The sequence below is a fragment of the Conger conger genome, chromosome 7 (genome assembly GCF_963514075.1).
Source record: "Conger conger chromosome 7, fConCon1.1, whole genome shotgun sequence".
Taxonomy (NCBI): domain Eukaryota; kingdom Metazoa; phylum Chordata; class Actinopteri; order Anguilliformes; family Congridae; genus Conger; species Conger conger.
Window position 1 is genome coordinate 27,770,998 of NC_083766.1, and position 20,617 is coordinate 27,791,614.

The 20,617-nt window shown below is 43.6% G+C and overlaps 1 protein-coding gene across 1 annotated transcript; it reads left to right on the forward strand.

Moving 5' to 3' along the window:
- The first annotated feature begins 1,277 nt into the window (after positions 1-1,277).
- On the forward strand, positions 1,278-19,144 carry LOC133132249 (tumor necrosis factor ligand superfamily member 10-like). Its single transcript, XM_061247579.1, has 5 exons — positions 1,278-1,504; positions 9,410-9,559; positions 15,174-15,210; positions 15,901-15,996; positions 18,565-19,144. Exons 1-5 carry the CDS (start codon positions 1,310-1,312, stop codon positions 18,999-19,001), a joined length of 915 nt encoding a protein of 304 aa, XP_061103563.1. The 5' UTR covers positions 1,278-1,309; the 3' UTR covers positions 19,002-19,144.
- The last annotated feature ends 1,473 nt before the right edge of the window (positions 19,145-20,617 follow it).

The following is a 20,617-nucleotide window of genomic DNA, read 5'->3' on the forward strand; positions in this document are numbered from 1 at the left end:
CAGGTGTACCTTTATTTTTAAAAAGGCAATAATGTTTCTGGTGGCACGGTGCAGTGGGTAGCACTGCCGCCTCACAGCAAGGAGGACATGGGTTCGAATCCCCGTTGGCCGGGGCCTCTCTGTGTGGAGTTTGCATGTTCTCCCCGTGTCTGCGTGGGTTTCCTCTGGGTACTCCAGTTTCCTCCCACAGTCCAAAGACATGCAGGTTAGGCTGATTGGAGACTCTAAATTGCCCGTAGGTATGAGTGTGTGAGTGAATGGTGTGTGTGCCCAGTGATGGACTGGCGACCTGTCCAGGGTGTATTCCTGCCTTTCGCCCAATGTATGCTGGGATAGGCTCCAGACCCCTGCGACCCTGTTCAGGATAAGCGGGTTAGGATAATGAATGAATGAATGAATAATGAATAATGAATAATCTTATCCGTCTGTGTCTCGTCTGGTCTGTCAGGTCTCTGAAGTCTACATCAGTTCCTACGACGCAAAAGAATGGGCAGAGCGTAGGCAAAATGCAGTCGACAGGCTGCACGTGTTTCAGAGGGTGCGCGTGCGTATCCTTGAGGACAACCTTCCCAATTTGCAGTGCGTGATGCCACGATGCAACAGGCATTCCAGATGGAATTTTAAAAAACAGTGTGGACAAAAAAATGTTATCGTTTGCATGTTGTGTGAATAACTGGAATAACATAAAATGCCCCGAAGGTGCAACCGTTATGGTGCCCCTGTCCAGCTGTGAGGTCATTATTAATCATTACAGTACGTACGACCTTCAACTATGAACTCCTGAAGCGGACGATTAATGTGCAGTGTACGAAGGGTAGCTAGCCCTACATCACACTATGATGTTTGACTGAACAATTTCGGATTATGCAGACTATAAATAATAATAACGACTGTAACAATGTCAACAATTATTTCTAACTAATTAAGCCTTAGCCTATACTTGACAGCCATGTCAAATGTGAACTAATGGCACAAGTTGTAGCCTACAATCGGTCAGAAATGTATCTTCCTTTATCTTAAATGATGGAAAATAAATGATATTGTACCGTCTTCATAGTAGTAGTATTGTGTGTCATGTGTTTGAAATAGCCTACTGAACAAGATGTGTTTATACCTTGGAGATGGTGAAACTTTGCACATCAATCTCTGGGTTTGAGTCGCTGCAGTCAATCAGTCGGTGCTCCAGTTTTCTTGGACAAGGAATACTGACCGCCCTCCCACGCTAAACTTGAGGACAGCTCTATTTTCCCATGTAGCCTACACGCGGATTAGTTCCCCCGCTTGTTTTCGCTCATTAGATAGGAATGCGATGGAAACGCAGACAAGCCAAGAATATTTCAGATCCGTCAGTAGTGAATCTTCATCTTACATGATGGCATCAGCGAACAATCGGCGAGATGCTCCGTCCAAGTTGTGCGTAGCTATGGTGGTTATCGTCGTGGTCGTACTGCAAATAGCTTCGACCACAGGACTCTTCGTCTACCTAAATATGTCAATATCTCAGGTAAGATAAGATTAAACGAATGAAAGTATGTATAGGGCCATACATTGTCAGTAAATGATCGAATGTATACTTTATTGTCAAAATTAAGGAAAAAGAGTTGCTTTACTTATTTAAAGATTTAGCCTACCGTTGCTTCAGCTGCGTTATGTAAAACATTGAATGATGTAGTTCATTCTGAAATGTTACACGTCCTCGTTACAATGTGTAAACTAACGTAGAAAACATGTATTGGTAACCTAATCTTTTATAATTTAATTATACTGACTTTCGTCTGCATGCCAAAGTTGTGTGCATTATTTATGTGGCTATTTTACCTTTCAAAACATATAGGCTACGTGTTTAGTTGTAGAGAGAGGAGCTGCCTAAAATCGCCCTATTGTTCTCCATATGGCCATGAATCCCTTTGTATTCATTGCTAAAATGATCTCTCTCTCTTGCAATGTAGGCAGTAGGCTACGTGTTTCTTATTTTTTTCGTTTAATGCATCCCTTTGAAAAATAAAGTTTACTACAAACGTAGGCAAAAACGTGAACAACATTGACATATGCGAGTTAGTATTACTTTTAACTCTTAAGACGTTGCTCCCTATTAGATTCATAACTGTTAAAACTGATTTTACTAGGCACATATCCAACAGATGTGTTGTTGAATCGAGCGTTGGTTTCCAGTCGAGTCCGTTGCCTGGCCATTTACGCATTAACGTGTCAACGCATGGCATTGGAATGGCAGAGTGGAGAGTGATCACTCTCTACACAATAATTGATTTGCATGTGCTTGGTCTCAGCTGTTTGAGTCGCGTTGCATCTGTGTTATTTTGAATTCTTATGAAAAGATCAGCTGTAAATTTGGTCAAATATGTCAGTCTGTGTAAAACACTGGCTGGTACAAACTTTCGCTCTGTATTGTTAAACATATGGTTATTCAACCGGCGTTTAGACAAAAAACACACCATATATTATATTATTGGGCATTGCAATTTGGGCAAAATAAGAAACATAAATTTTTTATCTTTCCTAAGATTCAGGCATTTAGAGGCGGCTTGTCAGACACATGTTCAGTCACCGGACTGCTCCTGGTGTAGCTACCCCACTGCTCCTGATATCTTTTGTGACAGGCATATCTAAAGAGGAATTAAAATAAGATAATTTTTTAAATATTTAAAGCGAAAGTTAAAGTAGCCTACGCGGATTGGCTGCTACCTGATGTACGCTGGCCCATCAGTCACCCATGCCCCCCATAATGGGCTATAGCCTATAGCCCTGGTGATTAATGATCAGATGAGTCAGAAGGACTCAAAGCTGGCTTTGTGCATGTTTTCAAGTCCACATTACCAAGTGATTTTTCAGACTTAAAACTCACCTGTTTTAAAGGCTTCCGATAATTCAACTTTAATTGAAGAGGGGCCGAATAATGCCTTTTTGTGTTTGCTAAATGCAGATGTTCCCAACCAATTTAGTGAAACCTCAATCTGTCAGTTAATTCTAAACATTATTGTTGTAGCCTAGCTCTCTTTCTTAACCACAGTATGTCCACTGGCTACCGACTGGAAGATAATTTTACTAAATGCAGTACAATTTAGACCACACAGAAGCGGCAAGTGGCAGAGACCAGGCGCGAACATGAATGGAGTAGACAAACATTCGTCTGACAGGAAATGTGACCAATGGTTTTTGCTAGATGTTGTTTATTTGCACGTCTAGGTGAATGTTCTGATAAACAATTATAACCGCAATCTAACGTCAGCTACATTCTTTGACGCAAGCGTAATATCTTCCATATCCACGTGCTTATATAGATAAATTATCACCTCCAATGCAGACGGCGGTTTACCCTAGACTTGCTCAGCAAAATAAAACAAAACTACGCTATATATTTTGAAAATGAAAGAAAAAGCACAACCTGCAATAACAAGAAGCACTGTGAGAAACACCACATTGGAAATACCTGTTATTGCTGCTGGAAACCTGTAGCCTGTGTACAGGGGAACTGTGGACATAAGTCGACTTTATCATTTGTTTGGCAGTATAACGCTGTTTTTAAAAAAAGAATGCCACAGAATAAGTAACTTAAAGTAAAAAACAGCAGTCTGTGTAGTTTCTTACATATTTATCTCTTTGCATAAACAAAATGAATGCCACAATCGAATTTGGCCGTTACTGTCAAGTCAAATTAGTGTATTAGTAAAACTAATGTTATATCTCCTTTTTGGAACCCCAGATGCATGATTGACATCCATTGGATTGGTTAAATTGGCATTTATTTGCACTGGTTAAATGATGAACATGAGACAAGAGTTCAGAATTTCAGCTTTTATTTCCTGATATTTACACCTAGATGTGTTAAACTACTTAGGACATAGCACCTTTGGTGTCAGACCACCCAATTTTTAGGTGAGCAAAAGTATTGGAACAGAAAGTATTTAAGTAAATGAAAGTAAATAACACTTAATATTTGGTAGCCTGCAACCCATTGACACACCAAACTGTTGCATTCTTATTTTTTGATGCTTGTCTAGGATTTTACTGCAGCCTCTTTCAGTTGTTTGTTTTGGGGAGTTTAAGCTTCTATATTGCTGCTATCGAAGTCTTCTTTGAATGGTTGATTGAAATACCTTCACCTGCCCTGTGGATATTGTGTGATTTCACTGACTGATGTTTTTCACAGCTCTCACAATGTTTCTGTCATAAACTGCTGTTATTTTCCTTGGTCGACCTGTTTGATGTCTGTTTCTCAGTACGCCTGTGGTTTCTTTCTGTTATGTTCCTGAGTTCTGTCTGTTAGTTTATCATTGTTTATTATCGTTATTTTTGTATGTATTATTTTTCATATTCCCCTGTGATATCTGAGTCTGAATGTTTACGAGCCTGAGTCACTCCCCTGTCTGCATGCTCCACTATTTGGGTGTTTACAGTAGTTCCAGGGTTCAACCTTCCAATCTTGCATTCCTTACTTCCTGCTTTTTCTCCGTTTCATGTTTGTAGATAGCACTATTATACGAATCCCAACTAACATAGAATTTGTATAGTACTAATTATACTAACACACTAATATGTTTGTCAAACTAACATTCACTAGTTTTGGGTATTTGTAATTTAAATCACTTAACTAACTTACTAACGCATCTCCAGTCTCAATTCTGTTCTGTAACTCGCCTCCCTATTCTATCACTGATTACTTGCTCGTTTCAGCAAAGTATTCACACCTATCTCTGCATATCTCTACATCTCCTGATTCTGTGTAATTGTCTACTTCCTAGTCCGGAGCCGTCTGTATTACATGTGTGTCTTCGTGAATCCAGTCCGCGTTTTTGTTTCCCCCTCGTTATTGTGCTATTACCCTTTCATGTGTCTCACCTGATGTTCATTTGTTAGACTGCCCTCACTCCCATGCCCCATGACTCTCATTCCCCTGTGTATTTATACCTGTCCTTTTCAGTTGCACCTGGCTAGTTCGTCTTGTCCTGTTTATTGAGTCCTGAGCCCTTTTATTCTTTCCCCCCCCAGTTCTGGCCCCCTTGTTCCCGAGCCCTTGGCCTTGTGGCATTCCATCTTGTTTAGTTGATTTTTGTATCTGGATTTCCTGTTTATGACCCCTGCCTGCTTCCCTGGACTCTTCTTTGGTTTTTGTGGATACCTGTACCTCTGCCTTGTTTGGACTTCTGATTCACCCATTCACACACACACGGTGATTGTCTGCCATACAAGGCACCAACCTGCTAGTAAGGAGCAATTGGGGGTTAGGTGTCTTGCTCAGGGACACTTTGACTCGCCTAGGGCGGGATTGAACCGGCAACCCTCCAACAACTGCTCCAATGTCACCCCACTTCATTAGACAAAGTCATTAGACTAAACTATTCCAAAAATTAATCCACTTTAAACTGTGCCAGAATAGACTAAAACAAGCTTACAGGCAGCTACAGACAGGCCAGATACCTTTACAGTTTGTGATATAGCAACATTATGTTATGTACGGCACTGAGGTTGTTTAATCAGTCCATGTTCAAAGCCAAGAGATCCACAGACAATGCCCAAAACAGAGAGCAAAAGAATAGTAGAAAAAACCATGCAAATAACCAAAAACCAAAGAAACAGATGGGTAACCAGAACAAGAGGGCAAGAGGGCAAACTCGGAAAACAAATTAAAGGGGTGTCGTAAGGAATCTCAATAATCAGGCATACAAGGAACTCGGCACTGAAAACGATGAACGTTCTGACAAAGTACACAGCGGAGACTGAGGTTTAAATACATGAGGGAAGGTGACAATCTAGGTGGGCCTCGGGAGAAAGTTGGGCTAAACAAATAGACAACAGGTGGGAAACATAATAGGGTAATGATACAATAACAGGGGGAGACGAAAACGCGGACTGGATGCACGTAAACACACATGTAAAACATACGGCTCCGGATTAGGGAGTAGACATTTGCATAGAGTGAAGACATAGTGATAGTAAGAGACAGGTGCGAACACTTTACTGAAACTAAGCAAGTAATCAGGGATAGCATAGGGAGGTGGAGTTGTAGAGCAGCGCATAAAGCTAAGAGATTATGTTAGTGAGTTAGTTACATGATAAATCTAAACTACCCAATTAAAGTGACTGTTAGTTTGTTAGTTAGACAGACAGTAAGTGTATTCATTGGATTATTACTGTACAATATCTAGATTAGTGGTAATTCGTAAGAATAGTGCTTTACAACATTTAACTATTGAGAGAAGCCGGAAGTAAGGAATGCGAGACTGGAAGAAATGTTGAAACCTACCCCCCCCATATCCCATCTGCCACACTGGCCTTATTAACCCCCTCTGCAGAGTGAAAATCCAGTTGTGCATTGTTTCTCCGTTGTAAAACAAGTTTGGTTGTCCTCTCTTATTGTGTCCCACGGGTGAACCCAGAACACAAAAAACCAGGCTATCTCTCATCCTCTGTGCATGTTAACCCTGGCTGCCAGCCTAAACAAAATAAACTTGGTGTCATGGTAACCACATTGCCTGGGCAACCTAAAATATGCAGTCCCTTTCTTGTGGTACCACACAGAGTTCTGGAGGGTCGTGCACAGTCTTTTGTTTGATTTATTTCACAGGGACAGGGTACAATTGTAAGGACAGTGTGAGGAACTACAGATCCACTGTGAGCACATTGGTTATTTTTTATTTAATATTACATTATTGACATTTAGCAGACGCTCTTATCCAGAGCGACGTACAGTTGATTAGACTAAGCAGGAGACAGTCCTCCCCTGGAGCAATGCAGGGTTAAGGCACTTGCTCAAGAGCCCAACAGCTATGTGGATCTTATTGTGGCTACACCAGGATTAGGACCACCGACCTTGCGGGTCCCAGTCATTTACCTTAACCACTAGGCTACAGGCCACCCTGTGAAATTCACATCATGTTAAGACATTTCATGTCTTCATTACAAGGTTAGATGTTTCTACAAATTGTGTGAGTAAGGGGAAAAACAACAATGAGTTATAATATCAGTAATACATGAAAAGAAAATATAGTAAAACATAAACTTACAGAGGGGGGTACTAGATATTTGCAAATATTAATGTCTTCCTTAACCTTTCCAGATGCCCCTTGATCCCTCCTTGCTCAAACCCTATCCATCCCCATATTAAAACCAATACCTTCACCCCAAGCCCAACCCCAGAATCTACACTCTCAGAAATAAAGTGACAATGGATGTACATTTTTGTTCTTCAAGGATCAAATTTCCATGAAAGTACAGTTATGCTCTCTTTGGGTACAAATTAGTATTTTTTCCAAGCAAAACAGGTGCAAACTAATTATATATGGCTGGCTTTTAGGCACTTTTTGAACCTTTATTTCTGAGAGTGTACTCCAAACCCATCCACAAACACTGCATCCTCCAGCCTATTCCATACACCTTCCCCCAAACCCCATCCCAAAACCTCAGACCAAAACCCCACCCACCTGCCTGTCCCCACAAACCTGAACAGATATGTTAACCTGCAGTCTCTGAGCAGGTCCATACACAGTGTGATCACCTCAGGTAAACAAGAATACGCATATAGCACTCATGGTGAAATAGTGTGCTAATGCATTAAAACCGAGCTTGTGATTAACGGGTTGTTTGGATCTTGTTGTTCTGAAGGAGAAAGTCCTTTGGCTTTATAGTAGGATTTAAATGAGGAACTGGTGGGATTGATAATGCAGAGCCTTCCCTAGCCCTCTGCAAAAAAACTCCAAAACATGGGCACTAGGGATAAATTATCAGTTTTTGTAAATGGTTACCATCCCATTTTTTAACCGGTTAACCGGTTAACGGATACTGCTTGGATTGCTAGGGGTCATATCTTTTTTTTTCTAATTTAATAGCATTTTCAAACTTTATTTTGGGCCATCTCAATAGTTAAATGTCAACATTGTAATCGGATAATTGCCTAATTGCCAAATTAGGGATTTACATTGACATTGACATTGTGCAGTGTAACCTCACAGTTGCAGAAATCTTTAGTCAAATCTCTTTAGTTTACATCCAGGCATGCTTGTCGATCGTGTGTCATTTTTTAAAATGCATCGGTTGAAATGATCATTCTTAATCCCTCTTCCCTATGGCTTATGCCTAATAGACTTGATTGGCATGAAATCTGTAAATATGCTGCTGTTAAGAATTCCATGGTGACACAATTTTTGCCTTATATAATATGATAACACCGGGTCTATTTTACCATAGGCAATTGGTCTAATGATTTTACTTTTAGACCAATACAGGTCTCTGTACAATTTGACATATTTTGTATGTAACGGTAAACGGTAAACGGTAAATGCCAATGCATTTTATATGGTCCGGGACAATCGTGGTGGTGAGATTAACGTGGTAAATTTTTTGCTGAAAGCAGGGAATTTTCGAATAAAGAGCGTAATGATAGTGTTTTGCTTTATTTATTTTTATGTACATACCATACGGTGGAAAACAAAGTCTCTGAGCTAGACACCTAACCCCCAATTGCTCTTGATGAGCTGGTTGGTGCCTTGCATGGCAGCCAATTGCCGTTGGTGTGTGAGTGTGTGTATGAATGGGTGAATGGAGAAGCATCAATTGTACAGCGCTTTGGATAAAGGCACTATATAAATGCCTGCCATTTACCATTTGTTTGAATTTTGTTTTGGGACTGGAGGTTCCTGATGCGGTGACTTATATGGGCATAAGAAGAATCTGAATTCCCCTAGCAAGGACAGATCAATCCCAGACAGATAGAGAAATGGAGGAATTGGTGTAGTTTATGCTTGCACTGTAAACTAACAGACGCCTCAAGACTAGTTTATATACAGGCCTCTGAGCTAAGTTTAGGGATGGGAGGGTGTCTGTGTTGGTCTGCCAGAGGATGATACAAGATGTTTGCTGCTTCCATTTGCCCAGAATGACTGCATGCAGGCCAACAGCATGACAACACTTGCATGAAAACAATTTACTCCACCGTATTTCTCAATATCAGTATCAAGCAGAGCGGTCATCTGCTTCTGGGAATGTTTTCCTCTTTCACTTCACGCTATCTCCAAATACCTGATAACAACAGCAGGGTGATCCACTGCCACTGCCTCTTTGTGTTAATGAACAAAGAGTGGCATTTTAGCGCAAACATGGAAGGATTGAGGATTCACTGGGATGCCCTCATGGAGTATGGGTTTTTGCAGAAACATTGGTGCTTCATCATCAATAAACATAGTGATATTTCTGAATGTTATGAATGTGGCTCTTAATTTACTTTCCTGATTGACAATTGCCAGTTTTGCACCATTGTACAAAACATTTATATTTGTTTTGGTCTGGTTGGGGGGAGGGGGAAATCCAGCTTTATAATCCAACTGAAAAGGACGGTTTTCAGCTATGCTATGGCTGTGTTTGGGCTGTCACATGAGCTTTGCTTTGTGGCCTGCAGGTGAAGACCCAGGGGGTGACAGAGGAGCTTCGGTGCCTGGGCCTGCTGAATGCCCTGGACAAGGATCAGGAGATCCCCCCAAACCTGGCCCAGCTGTTTGGGGAGCCCTGTATTAAATTGGCAGAGGGCATCAAGGCCTACATATCCAAGGTGGGTACAAAGAGGGCAGTTCCATCTCACACATGGTTTAGTCTGTCCCAAGCTCACTTTTTGCCTCTGCTTCTACCTGTTCTAACTTAGTGAAGCTGCTTTAAAGCCCATCACTTGATTATTTTTTTCATAATGAAGAATCCAACACAACTAATAATAAAACTAGAAGCATTCGGTAGGTTATTATTCATTCCTCCCTGTGTGGTGCAGGAGTTCTATAGGCAGGTTTTTGCCTTCCATTGCCTAGGTGGGACGGTGAGGAAGGTTCTTCACCCGGACTGCTTCTGTAATTATCCAGCTGGGTAGCATGTAGCATGCTGGGTTGATGTACAATGAGTTAGTCTCAAGTTAGCAGCTTCATGATCATTTTGGTTACTTGCTACCATGTATGCTCACCAGTAAAGTACTCCCTCCATTGTCATAGTCACTTATTTTGTTTCCCTGCAATGTGCATGTTTTTGTCGTGCACCTCTAAGGAGTCATATCCTCCATCAGTCGTCTAGCTTAGTGATATGTTGTGCATTTGGAAGAGGTGCTTCATTTCATTTTCACACTGCTCCTTGGACTCACCTGGAGCTGCTTCTTGTCCCAGTATGGCCTCTTTCTTTCTCTGGACACAGGAAGGTATGTGTCCAAACTCCGCACAGCCAAAACAGCGGGAAGCCTTGCCCTACTCAGCTGCTTCAGCTCATCAGATTCAGATTCAGATAGTTTAATGACCACACAGCCAGGGTGGTGGCAGTTCAACATGTTACAGCTTAGCTCCAGCACACATTAAACATCAGACATATTAACAATTCATGCAGTAACCACAGTGATAATATAACAGTCATGCAACAGATTTAAACTCCAACATATTGCATTGCGTAACCACAATAATAGCATATACCAAGCATGCTGATGCACATTCCTGACCTGATCAGTCATGATGTTAAGAGCCACCCACAGCAGCTTTGAGCCTTGGTCCCATCTTCTGTTTATGGAGATGAACCTGACTTCTTGTGAAAGTCTCTAATGAGATCCCACCGTTTTTTAAGAAGGAGCTTCTTTGCATTTAATTTTTCTTCAGCCATTAAAAAATACAAGGATCTGGTGCTATTTTGTGTTGGCTTTCTATATTATACACTCATGCACTTACATCACTGTCCATGTTCTCCACCATTTGCAAGGCAGCAGAAAACTCTGGAGAAAAGAGTGGAGTGATCATTCAAAAGCCACCAAACACAGGAATGCACATAATACCGGCAACATGGGCCGTGCATTTATTGGGAAAACAAAAAATAACAACCCAAACTTGCATGGGGTAAAAAATCCTTAAGGCTTTGAGAAATTTATGAGTTGGCTGAAATAACTGTTTTTTCTTTTTTTAGTTGGTCAGAGTTTAATTACAATTCACATAAAGTTTTAATACATTCGATGGTACATTTTATTGATGTTATTATTAATTAAAGTAGCACTGTCACGCTTTTTTCAGTTGAGCTTATTTGGATTAAATACTTAAATTATGTGTGTAGGTACTTTTAAAATCACTGTCAGTGTAGCCGTATCCTAAATATGGGGCAAAACTGGAATTGTTTGGCTTGAATCTCCAGCCTGTGTTACCCAGAAGGTAACGGGTGCTCACACTCCACCCTTAGAATGGTTTATGGGCAGCCACCCATCAAGGCGATCACGACACTCCAACGAAAATATGGTAACGTTAGCGTACAGATATCACGGAACCTACCTTGGCTAGCCTGAGCGATATGAGGACAGCTCATGACCTGCTTTACTAGCTCAATTATTTTCAAGCTGGTAAAGCTGGCATTGCTGGATTTTACAGCACGGCGGCTTTGGGCCCCTATCTGTAGCTGTAGAAACATACAGTACACTGCTTATCTTGCCATTAACCACAGTCCCGGGATCAGTCATGAAAAAAAAACAAGTGACAAAACGATCAGTTGGCCCGTGTAGGCCTATTTGACTATGCAGCTGAGCTGTTGGTCTCTGGGTAACAGCACAGGGAGAATGCTCCACAGAGCCGAACACCTGGCAGTTATTACTGCAGAATGAGAGATTACAGGACACAACGTTAATGTTACGTTCGTATTCCGATCCCTGGCCACACATATGGTCTTTGTCTGCGTGCCTCGCATTCAGATCCTTGCCACACATCTGGTCTTCATCTGTGTGTTTTTTTCCCCTTCTGATTGAGAGGGGAAGGAGCGGCCACAGGAAGGCTTCAGAGTGATACCCCTGCGCCCTGGCGAGGGTGTCGGGGGCCGGGGGTTTCTGGACAGCTGCGGCTTCTCCCTCTCCCGCCGTGGGCCCGCTCCTGAGTCTGTGAGCGCGCGTGTGCTAATGCCGCTGCCTGCCATTGTGAATGTGTGCGCACGCCTGAGGGTAGCAGACTGACAGGAGATCCTCTGTCCATCTTGCGGCGGCAGACTCCTCCTGCAGAATATTAAAACCGAAATGAAATGGCCTTGAATCCAGATTCCTTTCTTTTGAGCTCTAATTTACTGGGCAGGCATCCCTTTCATCCTGTCACACACTGTGTCACATTGAGGAACACAGTGTCAAACAGAGAAATGTAGCGCTGCCGTCAAGACACGCTGTTCGAAACCTTGACAAAAAGAAGAGAATGTGGGGGAGAGCGGGGGATTTGTACTGCGCTCAGCTTTGCTCATTGGTGTGTTTTATGACACCCGTCCCCAAGGTACGGCGTCGAGGGCCTGTGTGCTGGGGAGGTTCACGAAGGGCCGTCCAGTTGGCAGCGTAAGGAGCGCGGCCTCAGAAAGCCCCCGACGCGTGGCATGCGAGACTGGCCTTATTGCTCGGAGTCTGGTTTCTGACTGGGCCGGCTGCCCAGAGACCGGCTGAGCGCGGAGCTGGGCCGAGGAACGAGCCGCAGTCAGCAAGCGCACAGACCCTCACCAACTGAGCAGCCGCCATCCTCCTGGTCGCCATGTCTCCTGGTCGCTGTCCTGTGTGCAAGTCACCGTTTCCAAGTCCCTGTTCCAGGTCGCTGTCCTCAAGCTGCAGTGTCCTAGTCTCTGTCACCAAGACGCTGTCTCAAGTCGCTTATTCATGCGATTATCTAATCGACCAATTGTGTGGTAGCAGTGCAATGCATACAGTCATGTCGATTCAGTTGTGACTTTGACCGTGGAATGATTGTTGGTAGCAGACGGGGTGGTTTGAGTATCTCAGAAACGGCTGATCTCCAGGGATTTTTCACACACACTAGTCTCTAGACCTTGCAAAGAATGATGCCAAAAACTCCAAGAAAGAAATCCAGTGAGCAGCAGTTCTGCAAACAGAAACGTTTTGTTAATGAGAGACGTCAGAGGAGAATGGGCAGACTGGTCAAAGCTGACAGGAAGGTGACAGTAATGCAAATAACCACACATTACAACAGTGGTACGCAGAAAAGCATCTCTGAACACACAACGCATCATAACTCTTAAGTGGATAGGCGACAGCAGTAGAAGTCTGAAAAATAAATCTAATAAATTACCTAATACCTAATAAAGTGCTCACTGAGTGTACATTCAGTTACATACATTCATAAACTTAATGAAGCCTTTTTTTTTTCTTTTCTTTTTTTGCATATTGCATATTTACCATACTTCATTTTTCATTTGTTTGACAGACCACTCACCCTATATAATAGCTGTGGTTAGAAAGGCCATTTGATTTACCCCTTTGATTGCTTAGTAGACTTCTCCTATCTCTAGTCAGCCATAAGTTATTATATTATATTTTCTTGGGAGAAACTAAAATATATCTTAATTATTGTCACTCAATACAATGAAGAAAAATGGCTGCAGGTTATTTGAGTGAATAAATTAAAATATGTTTAGCAATAGAATATTTAGCATCTGTGAAATATATTGGTGAAAGTAAATTTGCAACATATAACATTTGATTCCATAATTGGGAAAGCTTGTCATTATTAATTGTGTTTTTACAGATATATATTCATCACTTACATGCACAAACCTAGATTTGCAAATTTTATTTTCCAGTCAGGGAATAAAACACCATTCCAAGTTAGCTAAGGTGAAGTCGCTCTACAGTGTAGGCGAGCATCTAATCAAAACCAGTATAAAATACATCTGCACACGCCATCTCCAGGGGCGCCATGTCATGGAAAAATGACAAAATATTTTCCATGTTATATAACATTAAAGAAATTATCTCATTGCAATGCGAGTGAGTCAGAATTTGATAAGAGTCTCTGGTAGACATTCATGAGTCTAAAGTTGGGCAGAATCCAAATAGTTACTGAAATTACAAAGCACGATATTCAATTTCGTAACCGTAACGGCGTTTAAATATTTTTTATAAAACAAAATGGAGATTGAGGTACATCTGATTGTTGGAAACATTTGCTTGACTCTGCATGCACTGCAGCTGGCCTCTCATGAGGGTCCCCCTTGCTTAGGCAGAGCAGAGTGACCACAGTGACCGGGGGCGAGAACGAGCAGCTCAGTGTATATCAGTGTGAGGGAAACTCGGCGAGAACGAGCAGCTCAGTGTATGTCAGTGTGAGGGAAACTCGGCGAGAACGAGCATCTCAGTGTATATCAGTGTGAGGGAAACTCGGCGAGAACGAGCAGCTCAGTGTATATCAGTGTGAGGGAAACTCGGCGAGAACGAGCAGCTCAGTGTATATCAGTGTGAGGGAAACTCGGCGAGAACGAGCAGCTCAGTGTATGTCAGTGTGAGGGAAACTTGGCGAGAATGAGCAGCTCAGTGTATATCAGTGTGAGGGAAACTCGGCGAGAATGAGCAGCTCAGTGTATATCAGTGTGAGGGAAACTCGGTTGTTCATTGCAGCTCTATGATGAGGAGCAGGGGGCAGCAGGATACGCAGTGAGCCTGCAGATCGAACACTGCCACTATAGCAGCTAGAGAATGAGGTTGCACTTGGGAGTTGTTGAGTTGTGGCCGTAGCACCACTTCCATCCATCCATCCATTATCTGAACCCGCTTATCCTGATCAGGGTCGCAGGGGGGCTGGAGCCTATCCCAGCATACATTGGGCGAAAGGCAGGAATACACCCTGGACAGGTCGCCAGTCCATCGCAGGGCACACGCACCATTCACTCACTCTCCAATCGGCCTAACCTGCTTGTCTTTGGACTGTGGGAGGAAACCGGAGTACCCGGAGGAAACCCACGCAGACACGGGGAGAACATGCAAACTCCGCACAGAGAGGCCCCGGCCGACGGGGATTCGAACCCAGGACCTCCTTGCTGTGAGCCGGCAGTGCTACCCACTGCACCATCCGTGCCGCCCCGTAGCACCACTTGTGCAAGGTTATGTATGTTCACAGTCTCAGACAGCCCATAATAGTATCTCTGATCTGATAATGACTGATGGGTTCTCTCAGCTGCACAAGAATACCCTTGAGGAGGCTTTCCTGTCTAATTGGCGGGATTTCTAAAAGAAGTGTAGAACAGAGGTTTCAGGTTCAGGATTAAGACATAGGTAGTATACTGCTGTATAGTATACTGGAAGGGAGCCAACCTCCATAGGCACCATCACCTTGACATTACCTGCTACCCCCTACTGTTATCTGTCATTACCTGTCAGCAGTTCTCAGTGGGCCTCTTTTCTCTTTCAGGTGACTGAGAACATTGTTTCCAAATACACATTTCAAGGTAAGACTTATAGCCTACACGGCAGGAAGGCTGTCTATTGCACAATGTCTTTCTTGTTATTTTGCTCGCTCTCTTTCTTTCTCTCTCACACACTTATTTAGGCCTTACTATCCACACTGTGGGGTAGAGATATCTGGGTATCAGACTTATAGGGTAGTACAATAGATTTTAGGCTATAGGATCTGGATTTTTGAGTTTACAGATGTATGGGGTAGAATGTTTTGAGATGTCAGGTCTGTGTGGTGATACAGTAGGTTTTTGGGGTGTTAGGCCAATGGGGTAGTAGGTTTTTGGGGTGTTAGGCCAATGGGGCAGTAGGCTTTTGGGGTGTTAGGCCAATGGGGCAGTAGGCTTTTGGGGTGTTAGGCCAATGGGGCAGTATGTTTTTGGGGTATTAGACCAATGGGGCAGTAGGCTTTTGGGGTGTTAGGCCAATGGGGCAGTATGTTTTTTGGGGTGTTAGGCCAATGGGGCAGTAGGTTTGTGGGGCGTTAGGCCAATAGGGCAGTAGGTTTGTGGGGCGTTAGGCCAATAGGGCAGTAGGTTTGTGGGGCGTTAGGCCAATAGGGCAGTAGGTTTTTGGGGTGTTAGGCCAATGGGGCAGTAGGTTTTTGTGGTGTTAGGCCAATAGAGCAGTAGGTTTTTGGGGTGTCTGTGTAACGGCTGATTGTCCTGTGCTGTGCCCCATAGAAGCCCAAGCTCAGCCTCGCATCAATCACGTCAGTACCAGTGCTACATCCCCACGACCCTCCGCCCACCTCACACTCCGGGACAGCGGTCTGCAAGGTGTGTGTGCACTTGAATGTGTCACTGAATGTGTGTGTGTTTGTGTGCTATTAAACTGTGCATATACAAAAAAAAAACTAAAAACTATGCATATAAACTCACTGAGCACCTTATTAGGTCGACATGTACACCAGTTTGTTAATGCAAATATTTATTCAGCCAATAATGTGGCAGCAACTAAATGCATAAAAGCATGCAGACATGATCAAGAGGTTCAGCTGTTTTTCAGACCAAATGTCAGAATGGTCAAGAAATGTGATCAAACTGACTTTAACCGTGGAATGCTTGTTGGTGCCAGACAGGGTGGTTTTAATTGCTGATCTCTTTTCATGCATAGCAGTCTCAAACACAAATGACCACACATTACAACAGTGGTATGCAGAAGAGCATCTCTGAACACACAGCACATCAAACCTCTTAAGTGGATAGGCTACAGCAGTAGAAGACGAATAAGTCTAAAAAATAAGTCTAATAAATACCTAATAAAGTGCTCACTGAGTGTATGTCTGTGTGTGAGTGAGCATCTAGCCATCGGTGAAAATGGATGGAAAATGTCCTTAACTTAACCCAACAATATTTCTAGTTAAAAATTATTTTTATAAAGTATCTTATTTGTAACTGATCTTACATCAGATCTTACATCAGACATCAACTATTTAACAACTAGCCCTTACATTGTAACCAGATTGTCAGGGCGAATGCATTCTTTGGAAAAACAGAAGACTGATGTCATTGTAATCACAACTGTTTGTGTTTTTGTTTAATGCTTTTTGTAATTAAATGGAAAAGTTTGGCATTGTGCATAAACCAACATGTAAACACGTTCAAGCACCCCAATCAAGTCTTTAAGGGATTTCAAAGGCCCATGACAGCCCAAATTACATTACATTACAAGGCATTTAGCAGACACTCTTAGCCAATGCATTGTAATGTAAATTAACAGAAAGAGCTCTTAGCAGTGGTCAATAGATGAGTTTTAATCAAAGGATAACGTAACTTTTAAACTTGTATTTGCTTGGATCACTGTCGATAATTATTCATGCTGTCTTCCACAGTTCAACCACAGCTGACAATGAATTACAGCTTTAGTGAATAATATACAATTCATATCATTGAAATGAGAAGCACCCTATAATCACGACAAGGTTTTATCATGACAAGCAGCAAAACATGAATTGTTTAACTTGAACATTAAACTTCTTCTAGCTCTATCTAGTTATCAGTATGTTTAAATGTAAGCAGTATTGATCACTCCCACCATTGGAATTACTTGGGCAGAGATGAGCATTCCGCTAGCACAAGCTACTAGTAGTGTGCAGGCATTTAGCCAGCTTAGCGTTCCCTGCTGATGAACTATATGACTGCTGCTATATGCTACTCAGCTGAAGAGATGGATTGAAATAAAAAACATGTCAGTGGCAAGGAAGGTACAGCTTCAAATAGGCTCAAGAGGAATTCAGAATGGTTTTAAAAATTATTGCAACAAGACGACCCTATCATTATCCATAATTCAACTTAAAACATCAAATTGCTGGATCAAGATGAATTAAAAACTAGGTTTAAAACTCCCTACAACCAAATGGGTTATCTGTTATTCATCCCAGTTCAACAGATAATTCCTGCACATACCTTTTTTCTGTTAAATATGTCCGCACCCCAGCCAAATCCAGAGATTAAATCTATCCCTTAAAGAAACAAAGCACAGCAGGTTCTGTTTATGTGATGTTAGGCAGGGGTTAGTCCGATAGTGATTTTGATGTAGGAATGTGACTTGTGTTTGGTTAACCCTCTTTCTACCCCTCACACTCCTCCCCTCCCAGCATTCCTGTCTGCACCTTCTCCATCTTCTGTCTGTTGTCTTTCTTCCTCTCTCGTTCATCATATTTCTAAATTTTCCCCTCTACCTCCCTCTGCCTTTTCTTCTATGCTTCTTATCACTTCCTCTCCTCCTCTCTGTCCCTCCAGCTATCCTTATCTTTCCCTCTTTCTCCTCCTCTCTGTTCCTCTCCTGCTATCCTTCTCCCCGTCTCTCTTCCCCTTGCTTTCTCCTTCTCTTGCCTTCTTAAAAAACCCACAAAAACTCAGCTATATAGTCAATTATTTGCTGGGACAGGCTGTACTCAGCAGGAAGAAGGAAGATGCTGGGATAATAGTCAACATCATAGATGTGTATACATTTCAACCTCTTTTCAAATCAAGAGTTTCTATAGACTTTGAGCAGTGCAGTGGAATGCAGGACCAAGGGGGTTTCAGGGTACATGGTGCCATGGGGAGGCTGTGTGTAATCTGTTTGTAGAAAACTAGTATTTAACAGCATACTAGGATGACAGTCCGATGAATGGTTCTCTGTCCTACTGATTGCATTGTACTGTTTTGTTCTGCTTAGTTTTTCTTCTGTTGTTCTTTGTGTGCGGTCGGTTTCTGTCTGTTTTCTGCCATTGGTGGCCTTGGGGGGCTAACCTGAGGGATGGTGGTATGAGATTGGTGGTGTGCAGTGTACAATAAAGGTTGTGTTAAAACTGTCTCTCTCTCCCTTTCTCCTCCTCTCTCCCTCTCTCCCTCTCTCAGTATTCGCCCCCCAGCCAGACCTGCACCAGTCATGTCGTCACCCACTGAGGTCCTGGGGCAACCACAGTTTCGGGGCTCACCTGCACAACATGAGCCTGTGGAACGGGCGGCTGCGTGTGCCCAGGGAAGGGCGGTACTACCTGTACTCGCAGGTGTACTTCCGCTACCCGTCGCCCGGCCAAGGCGACCAGAGCAGTCACCAGCTGGTGCAGTGCGTGTACAAGAAGACGTCCTACGCCCGGCCCATCCAGCTGCTGAAGGGCGTGGGCACCAAGTGCTGGGCGCCCGATGCTGAGTACGCCCTGCATTCGGTGTACCAGGGCGGGCTGTTCCAGCTCCAGGCGGGGGACGAGGTGTTCATCTCCGTCTCCTCGCCCAGTGCTGTACACGCAGACGACTCCTCCAGCTACTTCGGGGCTTTTCGACTCGACCTGTGACCCGCTCCGGAGGGACCAGGCTGCCCTTTGAACTTTGAAAAGCCTCACATTTTTCCCCTGTCTCCCTCACTCCCACCCCTCCCACCTCTCATACTCCATGGAACGTGTGTGCACTGCGTGCTGAACAGGGGCACTGCTTTACAGGGGGCAACAGCACTCCTTTTTTGGGGATGGGGGGGGGGGGGGGGTTTGGGGTTAGGAGAACTGCTTCAGAGAGGGGGGAACAGCACTATTTTTTAAGAGGGGGGTGGCTGCACTTCACAGTTTAGGGGGGGGGGGGGGGGGGTAATAGCTGTAATGGCCCTGTTGTAGAGGGGGGTAGCAGGACACTTCTGGGCGGGGGGGACGTAATAGCAGTTTTACGGTGGGGAGTTTTAGGGACAGTTTTAGAGGGGTGGGTTGGGGTAAGAGTACTGCTTCTGGGGGGTAGCGTGGGGGTTAGCGCTTTTAGAGTGTGGAATTTTTTTTTTTTTTGGGGGGGGGGCAATAATTTCAAGGTGAAAACCACATGTCTTCCGGGAGGGTAAAAGCCTTGCAACGAAGGACATTTTTATGCAGATCCATCTCACACAGGCAAATGTTCCCCAGGACAGAGGAATGCAGCAGAGCCAGCCACCTCATGTTCTGAGTCTGCACACATACACACACGCAAGCACACACAGTCACACACATTGGCATGCACAGACACACACGCGTGTACACACAGACGCACACACACACACACACGCATGCACACATTTCAGTGCCTGCAGTGAGATCTGTTGTTTCTCAGTGTCAGTGCATGCAGTTGAAGATGCTTCTCTCATGCACAGAGTCTGAGAGGACTGAACAATCCACAATCCACAATCCCAGCAGTGCTTCCACGGCTCAGAGCTTCCTGTCAGCAGCCTGACGCCTCAGCCGCGGGTCATAGAAGCAGCTGAGACAGGCTCGTGAAGGAACTCTGATTCACCCCGCCGCCATTTTGTGTGCTCCGTTTCTGTATTTGTATGATGAGTCACAGTGAAGCATGTCTCCCTGAGGTTTAGCCTATAATCTGCATCAGAATGGCCTCTCACGACTCGACAAACATGAGGTCTTGGGGGTAGCATGGGGGTAGCTCTCTGGCATTGTGGTTAAGGAGCTGGGCTCGTAACCAGAAGCAGTGCTTACAGTGCCCTATTTCAGTAAAAAATACCCAATATGCATTTAGTAATATTTGTTTTATTGTTCTTTTTATGTTCCCCCACTTTTTTCCCCAGTTTGGTTGGTCCAGTTGCATACCCTTGTGCTCATTTGCAGCTAATAGTGAGCTGAGCAAGCACTGCAGGGGATGTCACCACTTGCTTTTCACTCCGTAGCCCACAAGTGAAGCTTGCAGAGGTGTGAGTCAGGGGAAGACTCTTCATGTGTAGCTAGACTGTGGGTAACCGTTTGACAGGAGGGTGATGAGACATGGATGAGACATGGACGGATGCAGGTTGTCTAAACGCTCCGTAACCCTGGGCGATGCTGAAACCCTCCCATCCACAGTCGACAAGGGCAGGGTCACCAGCAACCCCCATGTTTTATGTATTTAAAGTCAAAAAGAAAAAAACAAGATTTATATGAAATGTTTGCTTCTTGAATGACAACCA